At 34.1% G+C, this 12,414-nt stretch overlaps 1 protein-coding gene across 1 annotated transcript in view; it reads left to right on the forward strand.

The window, feature by feature from the left end:
• LOC131852471 (guanylate cyclase 32E-like) overlaps positions 1-12,414 on the forward strand; it is a 153,081-nt gene that overhangs the window by 117,609 nt on the left and 23,058 nt on the right. The window contains exon 14 of the mRNA XM_059203136.1: positions 7,884-8,075. Within this exon, the coding sequence (XP_059059119.1) occupies positions 7,884-8,075 (192 nt within the window). The remainder of the gene's footprint in view (positions 1-7,883; positions 8,076-12,414) is intronic.

A 12,414-nucleotide genomic window follows, 5' to 3' on the forward strand; every position in this document is an offset into this window, starting at 1 on the left:
TGTCCTTTCTCATGGTCTACTATCTGTGTACCAAATTCCATTTAAATAGGTTCATTAGTTTTGGCGTGAAAGTACGACAGGCAAACATAGTTACTTTCATAATTATAATATTAGTTAGGATTAGACATTGTCATTGGGCTCCTTAAAATATGGTCGAGGGCAGTGATGGCTGGCTCATCCGTCATACTCGTGAACGAGCGCTGCTTCTAGGGACTGGTCTGCTCTTATCACTACGACTGATTTAATCTTATTGTATATTTATATTTGACCCTAATAAATTAGGGATGGTTGGTAGTTTGTATTCACAAATTTCGACTTGTAAATTTGAACTTACAAGGATTATTTAAAAGAGCAACACACAAGTTTCTTGCTCGTTCTTCTAGTGATGAGACAGCTGTCCCAATGAGCGGAAGAAAAAAAAATTGTTATGATTATTCAAAAGTGCTTAAATTGAATAAATTATTTAAAAAAAAACATACAGAACATGCTTCTTTCTCTTCATATAAATTGTTATTCATATTAGGAAATTATATGTATAATACTCATATAATGCATAGGCATTATATGAGTATTATATTATTCGATATAATGTAATTATTCGAAAACATACAACTGGGTACTAATAATTTGATCTGAGTTAATTATTGACTTTATTGATACAAAATCATCCATGTAGAAAATTAACACACCCTTGTTTAGATTGATATTATGAAATGTGGAACAGAATCGTGTGATTTAAATATTTAGATAGAACGCAAACGTGAACACATGGTCAATTAGGTATGACGTAAACGTAGATTCATTTTGTTACCAAATAAGAATGATATCACTATTGATATTCATTCGTAAAGTGCTTAAACGTATAAAGGAAAAGGTTAAAGAACAATAAAACGATGCAGGAGAAGGACATGTCGATGTTTTATGTAACCGGAATGGTAAAATTGCTTATGTTAATTAATGTGATGAATTTTCTGATGATAATGAATGTGATGATAATGATTGTGAAGAATCTCTATTCCCTGATGATAAATGCAAATCGTAACCTATATAAATGAACCACACTACAGACAGAAATAAAATTACTAATGATAGTTTATTCAAATAAACTTATTTTACCACTCATTCAGAACGCAGCCACATCACAAGACGAACGAGCAAGTAAATTGTGCTCTTTTGAATGAAATAATCACGTTATCATGTGATTTCCGTAATACCCTTCGTGCGTGGAGGGAAGAGGGTTGCCAGTAATGTGGACTAACGATTCCGTTTGGCATTGGATAATGCCGTATTCCACTGTAGCGATATAAATATATAACTGTAAAAAAGCAAGATAACGCATAGCGCCTAAACGTGGAGTGTAAAGAATCGTTCTGGGGCGCCTATTCGCTTCGCTTCTGAACATTTTTTACAATTTTTGTCTGTCTGTCTGTCTGTTTGTTTGTTCCGGCTAATCTCTGAAATGGTTGGACAGATTTTGACGAGACTTTTTTTGCCAGGTAGCTGATGTAATAAGGAGTAACTTAAGTTTACTTTTATTTTAGAAAAAAAATCCAATTAACTTTTTGTTAAATTCCACGAGGACGAAGTCGCAAGTACAGCTAGTATTAAATATAAATAACTGTAATAAAGACATTCTGCTAACATAAATACTGATCGATACCCCGACTATATCAAACGGGGATCGATATTACGACGGCCTGAGCCGAGGTTCGAACTCCTAGCGGTGCCCTCAGACTAAAGTCGTATCCGCCAGGCGGGAGTTGGCCTTCAGCCGCTCCTTATTATTATTACAAATCTTTCCGCTGGTTTAGAATGCCTATCGTCCGGTGAAGCTGTAAAGTCCAGCTACGGCCAGCATTAGAGTAATCCGACAAAAAAGGAGCGCTTATATCCTCTATACACTACGTTTAGCAGACTGTCTAAAGCAGAGTATATTTAAATGTTATTTATATTGTTTACTCATCTTCTGCTTCTTCCTTATCCCATTAATTTGGGGTTTTTATGTTAGCGTAATATTTTTACTCTTCCATTCATCTCTGTTCGCAGTCATCTCGTTATTTACTCTCTTTCTTACCAAATCATCTTTCACACAGTCCACCATCTTTTTCGGCTTTCCTCTGCCCTTATAACCATCCACATTCATATGTAACACCTTCCTTAAAATATTAATTTTTATTTATTTAACTTCAATTTAATGCACACAATAGGTATAAAATATAGTACAGTACATTTGGCTGACTTAACACCATGCGGCATTTTCTACCAGTTAACCATAGGTGGTGCAGGAAATAATTGTTGGTAGTGCAAATAATAATATTATCTTCATTCCTACGCATTATATGTCTATTTGTTTACTAATACATATTAAATGTGTACAATCACAATGACAATCACAATTGGAATTAAATTTAAATAAATGAAAACATCAGTTAAATTATATTTACTGAGCAAAGCCTATTTACTCACTAAACGATTACTTGAATGACGAGCGTGCATGGCGATAGTTGTTCATGTATGGGATTTTTATTTAATGTTAGACAAAGACACCTATATACCTATAAATTGTAAATAATATGGCTTTTAAAAAAAAAGTAATTCAATTGAGTTTCTTGCCAGTTCTTCTCAATTGGATCTATATACAGAACTGGACGGTAAGGAAAAAAAATATATAATGTAAAACTTGACGTTCCTAAGCGTCTAAAATGTCCTACATGAATAAATGATTTCTGAATTTGAATTTGATACGACACTTTAAAACAATTTTCATAAAATTTCTAATATTTATTTTTATGGATGGATGGACTGTGTGAAAGATGAATGGAAGCGAAAAACATATTACGCCGACCCCAAATAAATGGGATAATGAAGAAGCAGTTGATGATGATGATGATGATTTATTTTTATTAGAAATTTTATGAAAACAATAGCCAGTTGGCTGGTTTCGTACGTTAAATGTCTACATTTGCGGAGCTCCTTAGTCACTTGCTAATGATTAATTATGGAGGCTCGTTTACTCACGAACAGTACATTTATTTCATGGCAGAGAAAAAGCTTTACTCCTAATGAAATGTCTATTGATTATGTATGAATTGAGAACGAAGTAAGACCCAATTCACAGTGAGTGCTTAGCGCGTTGCAATGACTGATATGGGACATGTAGTGATAGCGTTCAATATATGGTACTATTGTAGTTCGTATGTTCAAAGGTGATGAAGGAAATCACATGTAGTATTATTTAATAGATAGAAAAATAATAAGAATAGAAATATAAATAATCTCTATTTAAATAAACTTAATGTAAGCACTTTTGAATAATCATCTTTTTTATACTACGACTCCCCCCTCCGATCGATCCCCCATCAAATTCAAACGGGGATCGAAATTCCGACGGCCTGAGCCGAGGTTCGAAACCCTGGTGGTGACCTCAGACTAAAGTCGTATCCGTCAGGCAGGAGTTGGCCTTCAGCCGCTCCATAAGCCCTTCCGCAGGTTTGGAGTGCCACCTGCACTCGCCCCTAACGTCCGGTGAAGCTGTAAAGGCCAGCTGCAACCAATAGCATTAGAGTAGTCCGAAAAAAAAAACTACGACTCATTCTCAACGCCCTCTTTCGTCACTCTTCGTATTCTTTCGTTTCCAGATACAGTAAAATTAAATATATACATATATAAGCTTTCAAATGACATATCATTTTTATTAAAATTATGTATAGTTTGACTTAAAACAATGTTTGAATGTAGAGGTAGCGCTTGAGTCGATTTGGTTGCTCGCGAGTGTAGTTTTTTTTTAATACTATGATGGTGGTAAGTTAGATGGTTGTTCAACATCTTTACTGTTTTTTACCATCAAATATTGATGGTCGGGAATATAGGGAGTTTATAGATATTGCCATGTTAAATATACACCTCTTATATATACTATTTGAAATTCCAATTACATGAAATTAAAATAAAAAAAATATTGGAAATGACGACCTTACTCCTGATGGTCGCAGGTTCGATTTGTTGGACGATACGAACTCTTGTAACTTGGGACTAGATGTGACTGTTAATTGTCCTGGTTTATTAATAATACTATTGCAGGAAGTTAGCTACATACGCGTACACTGTAAATACGATATATATAGAAAACTAGGTGACACGTATAAATTGTCCTGGATTATTATTATTGTAGGAACTTAGCTATATACACTTACAATATAATTACCGTATCCGTAGAAATCTAGGTGACACAAAGAATCATCAATTATAGATTTATTGGAAAGTTCAGTTGAGTGGAACGTACGAGCGAGAAACGTGTAAAAGACAGCATAACGTGTAATACGTTATGCTTTTGTGGAAAGGCTTCATTTGATATATAAATATATTTATATATCAAACTAGCTGTACCCGCGACTTCGTCCGCGTGGAATTTAACATTATTTTTCTAAGTTACCTAAAATATTTTTTCTAAAATAAAAGTGGCCTAAGTTACTCCTTATTACATCAGCTACCTGCCAATAAAAGTCCCGTCAAAACCGTTTCAGCTATTTCACAGATTTGCCGAAATAAACAGACAGACAGACAAACTGACAAAAATTTAAAAAAATGTTAGTTTGGTATATGTTACGTAATTATATTTAAAAATATAAATGATATAGCTTAACACTTCCGAAGAATCACACGTCCACGAGTATGACGCACATTTTGTTTTCTTTAATTTTGTAAATACAATTGTTTCTCTGTCGACACAATTTGATCCTTTAAAATGAATGGCATCGAATTACTCGTACGATGCGTAAACAAACGTACAGCTTCCAGTTGTGTCGGTGTGTTATTGTATAATATAGCCTAATCAACGTATTTATGATCACAATGGATTTACATACAATTACAGAGTTTATTGCGCCGGAAACTCGTGGATCTACCGAAAACGGTGACGATACTTTGATCTCAGATTATGGTAGCTGTTTAAATTATTTTGTTTTATTTATATATTTATTCAATATTAATTTCCATCATCATCATCATCATCATCATCACCATCATCACCATCACCGTCATCGTCACCATCAGTCCACTGAAGTCCGCTGCTAGACATAAGCCTCTCCCAAGGCATGCCACTGAGCACAATCTTTCGACTTCTCGTCCTGTTATTAGCCCATTTGCTATTACAATGAGTAAAATAAAAAAGAATAAACTTTATAAATTAGTTTCATAATAGTAAATGCTGCTGATAATAATAATCACCGTTTCATATTAAGAATAAATATGTAATGAATACGTCACAATAATTTTAAATAATAGCCTTAGGAACTCAATGAAATTTCATAGATTATATCATATGTGAGGGCATAAAAAACAGAAGGAAATAAAAAAAAAATCTGTAATCCTATAAACAATCCGATTTGACAAAAAGTACAACCATATCATTTTAGTTTTGTTGTTTTTGTTCAACTCAAATATTTTTCCGGCAACCATTATGGTTAATTCCTGGGGAAATAGCCAATGTAGGTTAACTGATCTGACTTCACTCATCCTGTCATCCTCGACTAGCACCACGCCAGCGTATATACTGTTAGCGCAGGGCGGTATACCATACAGTTATAATCCATAAGCAAAACTCCAGTCACGTCATAAATATAAAAAAAAATTGTTATGCAGCACACAGGATGCGATACGTCCTCCCAATTTATATAACGACCTTCATTAAGGCTCATGAAAGTGTGTTTTAATGAAAACGTCGTGTTGGAATTTTAAAACTGTTTCTAAAATAACTAGATATATATTTATTTTATGATTGAACGTGCGTTATATGAATTACGTTTAAAACTTGGCTATTTATGTTGCATCCAAATGAATGCTTGAAATCTAAATGTGATGATGATTCTTTTTTTATTTCAATTAGTAGAACTAGTACGTTCTTTAAGGGATCTATTGTTTGTTATTAGTTTTTGCAGTAGAACATCCTAATTATATAATTGACGACCTCGGTAGTCTACCGGTCTAGCACACCGTTTTACGTCCAATGGTCGCGGGTACGATTTTGGATACATAAATGATAGTTAACTTAGTACATTGCTATAGTCCATGTATAGCATTAATTCTGTACTATAATGAGTTTCTGAGATTCCGTTACACATTTTTATAGATATTTTATATATGTAGATACTACTGATTTGTACCTACTTACTTTTACATAAAAGTATGATGATTATTAAAATATTTTTTTTTATTATGTGCTTATTGAAACTAAAATTTCTGGTCTATGGTCTATTCTATTAATTTTGCACGCATAAATATTATTTAATTTCCATTAGAATCTTTTCTAAATTCAAAATTGTTGTTATGTATGTTGTATATGTATGTTATGTATTAAGTGTCCATATTTTTGAATTTAGAACTAATAAAAGATTTAAAGTAAATAAGAATAAAAATATATGGGCTGTAATACTTTTTTATTTTTGAATTTAGAACTAATAAAAGATTTAAAATAAATAAAGTGAATAATAAATTCTCGACAAGAAACGTGCTACAATTTTGTTTGTTTACATACAATTTATTTTTGTCAATGAACTGTAAGCTTCAAACGAAAAGCGTAAGAGGTTTATTTCCATTGATTCCTAAACATATTGAGGGTATGTTAATAAATCGTTTCCGTGCTTTCTTAGAACTGTTGTTTTGCAGCTTGATTTTTTTGTAAGTGTGTATTTTCCACAACGTATTGAAATATATGTATTAACCGCCAATAAGAACATCGTAGCTTTGCAGTTTATTATTTACGGAGGTTTTATTAAGTCAGGTACTTATACTGAAGTATAAGCGCGCTCACACTTCACGACGTTATACAAGGTCGTGAAGTGTGAGCGCGCGCGAAAGAATAGAATAGAATAGAATAGAAAATCATTTATTCAAATAAACTTAATTTAAGCACTTTTGAATAGTCATAACAATTTGTTTTTTATCTACCACTCGTTCGGAAAGCTGTCTCATCACAAGAAGAACGAGCAAGAAACTTGTGTGTTGCTCTTTTAAATAATCCTTGTAAGTTTACATTTACAAGTCGAAACGTGTGAATACAAACTACCAACAAGCACAAATTTTTTGGGTCAAATATAATCATGCAATAAGATTAAATCAGTCGTAGTGATAAGAGCAAAGCGCCTATATACCCCATCTGGAATAACAGTTATGAAGATATATTATAATTATTTACCTCCTTGTATGTTTTCGACTTGCTGAATTATTTCGTCCATCTTTTTGGAGCTATGAGCTATTTTCGGGGTAAGTAGAGAAACACACGCGGAGAAGGTAGTTGTCGACGTATGTTGGTAAATGGGTCCTCAAACCTACACTCGGGTCACAACGGAACAGCTCGGAGTTTACCTATACCAGAGACACAAGTCCCGGGATCTGTTTAGAGTTTGCCTCTCTGCCACACGATGGACTCGGCACCCGCACGATGAATCTATAGAAAGGAAGTTCATTTCCCTTAATTTAAAGAAAGGGATACATAACACTAATAAGTTAAAATGTGCTTTTAGTTTAATAATAGTTCTGCCCTACGCAAAGGTCGTCCGGAAGAGATTGCATATGCAATAAGCCCGTTTTTTGTACCCTATTACTCTGTTAATTTTGATTCCTGTAATTTATTTTGTGCAATAAAGAATCTTATTATTAATATTATAAAAGCGAAAGTTTTTGAGTATGGATGGATGTTTGTTACTCTTTCAAGCAAAAACCACTTAACGGATTTTGATGAAACTTTACAGTGATATAGCTTATACATCAGAATAACATATAGGCTGTAAATTTCATGCGGATGAAACCGCGGGCACAGCTAGTATATAAATATAAATAAGTGTTCATTTTTAACAATTACGTAATATACATACTTTCTGTCTAAGGTGGCTGCGTTGATTCTGAAGATGCACTTCGCATGGAGAGACGGATGCTGTGGAGAGCTCCGGAGCTCCTAAGAGATCCCAACCCTCCCGCCAGAGGTTCCCAGAAAGGGGACGTATACTCTTTCGGGATTATCCTGTACGAGATTCTGGGCAGAAATGGACCGTGGGGTGACACCAGTTTGACATTTGCAGGTTAGTTTGCACTTTTATTTAATTTGATTTTTAGTTTAGTATTTTTTTAATATAATAATAATAATCTCAGGATTCACACAGTGCCATCTAGACTCAAGTTAAGCTAGCTAAAGCTTGTGTACTACTTGATACATTTATTTTCGTAAATACATACATATTATACATTCAAAATACCCAGACCGATACAAACAATCATGCTCAGGAATACAAATGTTTGTGCCGTGTGAGGAATCGAATCCGTGATCATTGGAAGTAAGGCGGTGTTCTAAACCACGAGACCACCGAGGTCTGGAAGATAATGGAATCCATAATGGAGTGGTGCACCCGCCTGCGATAATGGTGTACGCTGGGGGGGCACCAGTACAGGATGATGAGATGAGCATTAGGTCAGGTCATTTGGAAAATTAACACGGAGAATTATTGGTGTCATCCAAACTCAATATCACGACCTTCCTGACACGTAAACCAGAATTTTATAGCTGTATAACCCCCTCCGATCGATCCCCCGTCCAATTCAAACGGGGATCGATATTACGACGGCCTGAGCCGAGGTTCGAACCCCTAGCGATGCTCTCAGACTAAAGTCGTATCCGTCAAGCAGGAGTTGGCCTTCAGCCGCTCTATAAGTCCTTCCGCGGGTTTGGAGTGCCATCTGCACTCGCCCCCTAACGCCCGGTGAAGCTGTAAAGGCCAGCTACGGCCTACAGCATTAGAGTAGTCCGAAAACAAAAGCTGTCACTCTATTGCTAGAAATTATATTATAACATTTTTTACAATTTTTGACTGTCTGTCTGTTTGTTCCGGCTAATCTTTGAAATGGCTGGACCGATTTTGACGTACCTTTTTATCGGTAGCTGATGTAATAAGGAGTAACTTAGGCTACTTTTATTTTAGAAAAAGACTTTATTTATAAAAATAAAGTTAAATTCCACGCGGACGAAGTCGCGGGCACAGCTAGTACATTACTATAATTGATATATTAAATACTATACCTCTTCAAATACACTAATTATTTGTCGAAAGTCTATTTCATTTGTATGTCAATTACAACCGACCCCACAATTTTACACCACAAGGTTGTCGTGGCTCTGTTTAATTCTGTTCAAAACGTTCTGTATGTAAGCTTAAAGATTACACTAATGTACATAAGAGCATATTCGTGTTTTTATTTACATTAGGTTAAGCGTATACTAAGGCCTAAATACAACGAAATAATGTATAGTAACATTTTTTTTTATTTATTTCCAAACATTGACAAAAATATATTCTGAAAGTTAACTGTTTCGATTGAAGGGCGTAAATCTTCTTTAATATTACAAACGTGAAAGTTTGTGAGAATGGTTAGTTTGTTACTCTTTCACGCAAGAGCTACTGAACAGATTTTGATGAAACTTTACAGTTATATAGCTTATACATCAGAATAAAAATAGGCTAATAATTTGACGCGGGTGAAACCACAGGCACACCTAGTATTAAATAAGGCTTGACATCTTAGTCCTCCAGAATGGTAAATGAGTGACATCATAGTTACCACTTACCATCAGGTGGACCGTCAGCTTACTGGCCATTCCATTTACATAAAAGCACTTTACATGATGTAATCTTCTGTACTGCAAGCAGTATCTTGGCCTGTCTGCAGACTTTACAGAACTGCAGTAAGATCTAAAGCAGTACTAACAAGCATCTACCAGATTTGGTTAGGTAAGGAGAAAAACACGAGCGCTGAAGGTAAGTGTTGATGTACCTCGGCACAAGAGCACTTAAACCTACACCCGGTTCACAAGTCCCGGAAACTGCTCGAAGTTTCCCTCTCTGCCACACGATGGACCCGCCACCCGCACGGTTAATATATTGAATGCTAAAAGTTCGTCTCTCTGTGTCGCAGTAAGCGATTAGCCTTATACTAATTCCATAGAGAAAATAAAAAATTACATAACTTAAGTGCAAAGAGATGGAACAGTTCCGAATTTATCCCATTTAAAGAGGCTTAGAAAATGTTCTTATCACAAAATACTTGCCTACCTGAACCCATTAAACTTGAACTCCCATCTTTGATGTTGGCTCTATTTAAATATAAATAATAGCTATTGTACACCACTATCAGTAACACCCAACTTCGTCTGTTTTTGCAGTGTTGCTTATATTATACTTTTTTAATAGATTTATTAAATTTTTACTACTTGATATATCAATAACAAATAAATGATATGAAAGACTGAACCTAAGTTTAATTCCCGACAGGTAATATATGTTTTTCTTCGCGGTACAATCTATCTTAATGTTAATTTTCATTAAGAAAGGTATAGCTTTTTAGCAGTAAAATTGTACGATACAGAACGCTGTAGTTCCTAAACGTTTGTATTTATGTTTGATTTTGTATAAATATTGTTTCGGAATGAAATGAAGTTAGAACGCTAAAGTTTCAAAATATTTGTATTCACGACTATAACTCTTTATGGGGTCATTAGAAACAAGTATCGTTAAGTATACGTCATGGTAATCTCAAAATTTGCCATACTATTATTTCGCTAAGTCTATATATTGGTATTTCCATCATTGGATTTTTTTCAGAAAGTCTATGTTAGGTGGTCTACGATAGTATTTCATATAGTATTTTGTGTGCGCATTTTACTTCCCAAGGACTTCAATAATTTGCTTTATTGATCCCTTAGGAGTACTTGGAAGTAGTTATTGCTCATTTTCGGAGTAGGTGGTGCCTGCGTTGGAAATTTAATTAAATTACTATATTGTTTACTAAAGAATAGGTTGTAATCCCTGGGTGATCGCGCCCACGCACAGTGGGAACTTTGACTCATTTTCATCTCATAAATCTATAACTTCTGTATTAATAAAGATATGTACATGATTTTTTTTTCTGATAATCTTAAATATATATACTTTTAAATAATGTATGCTTTGTGAGTAAAAAAATATTTTTAATAGTTATAAATAATTTAGGAATACAAAAAATATAGAATTTGTAGACTTACATTTATGTCCTAAGAAGTTTATACAGAAATAAGTAAAAGTATCAGCGTAAAAAACCAAAATTCTTATAAAGATAGCTTACAAGTCACTCAAGAGCTCCTTTTCTTCATCAAAAAGTACTAAATATTTTTAATTGGAAGGTTTTCTTAAACTTGTTATGTATGGGTCAGAGGTGTATAAAAATGCGTGTAGAACATCTTTGTTATAGGCTACCCTCGAACATTGTCTTGCATGATGAAGCCTGAACTGTTTATAGTCTTTGTTCCGTGACTCTTGAGCATCTTCTGAAAGTTGCCCAAAAGGCAAGACAGAAAAGTAACGTATCACACGTTCACATTTCATTTCATAACATAAAACAGTTTTATTAATTCCTCATATATACTAGTAATTTCTGATGTACAATGATAATTTTGGAAAAATCTTGTGGCTGTATTGCCGTCATTAGTGTTGCCACTAACTTGCTTCGGTTTATCTATATTTAATCCAAGTTCTTCTCTGAACCTTCTTTGTACATAAGCCTTCTTTTGCTTTTTTAAATCTTTATTTTCTGTTGTTGTGGCAGACCATTTTTATTGATTTGTATATTGATTGTAAGATAAATGTAAAATAAGTTCCACGAATGCAAAGTTGAAAGGCCATACTCGTATTGATAGGAAGTTTCATCGACAGGTTTATTTTGTAGTTTTTCTAAATTGTTCATCTCTGTGGATTTTGCACTGCAAATGGTACATACATTTGATTTCTGCTTTAACGTTAGTAATTTCTATACATTACAATAAAAATAAAATAAAATACAATTTTGGCGGATAGTACGATTCTTTAGCTTCACAAATCAACCTGTATGATGGAAACAATAAGTAATTCTTTGCTATCAAACAACTCCTCATATTTTCGTACTGTGCCTTGTTCAGATCCAATTTTATGAAAATGCTAAGAGCTTAATGTTTTGAATATGCTCTTATATGTGCCGGTTCATTAAGATTGCTCAATTCATTCTAGTTTTCTGCCGGCAATGCTCGTAAAATATCAATGATGAAACCCTTAAACCCTGTACATATGAGTTCAGTATGAAGTCCACAGGTATCAAGCAAGCCTTGTTTGTCCGTTTCTTTGTCCGAACTGTCTTCGTACGTTTTAGAATGTCTTCCTCTTTTCTCTATCGAAGTAGGAGGTTCAGGTTCGCATGTAGTTTTTTCTAGATTTACAGTGAAAATACCATCCTATCAATTGCTATTTTATTTAAAAACTGTTCTTTCTTTCGACCATATTTCGTATAGCGGTGACGAAAATGAGTTATGAAGGACTTCTGAATACTTGCGATAATTTTTGCTATATTCGCATCTGAAGATTC

Source organism: Achroia grisella, unplaced genomic scaffold (genome assembly GCF_030625045.1).
Source record: "Achroia grisella isolate CSIRO2021 unplaced genomic scaffold, CSIRO_AGI_Agris_v1 utg853, whole genome shotgun sequence".
Classification (NCBI taxonomy): Eukaryota; Metazoa; Arthropoda; class Insecta; order Lepidoptera; family Pyralidae; genus Achroia; species Achroia grisella.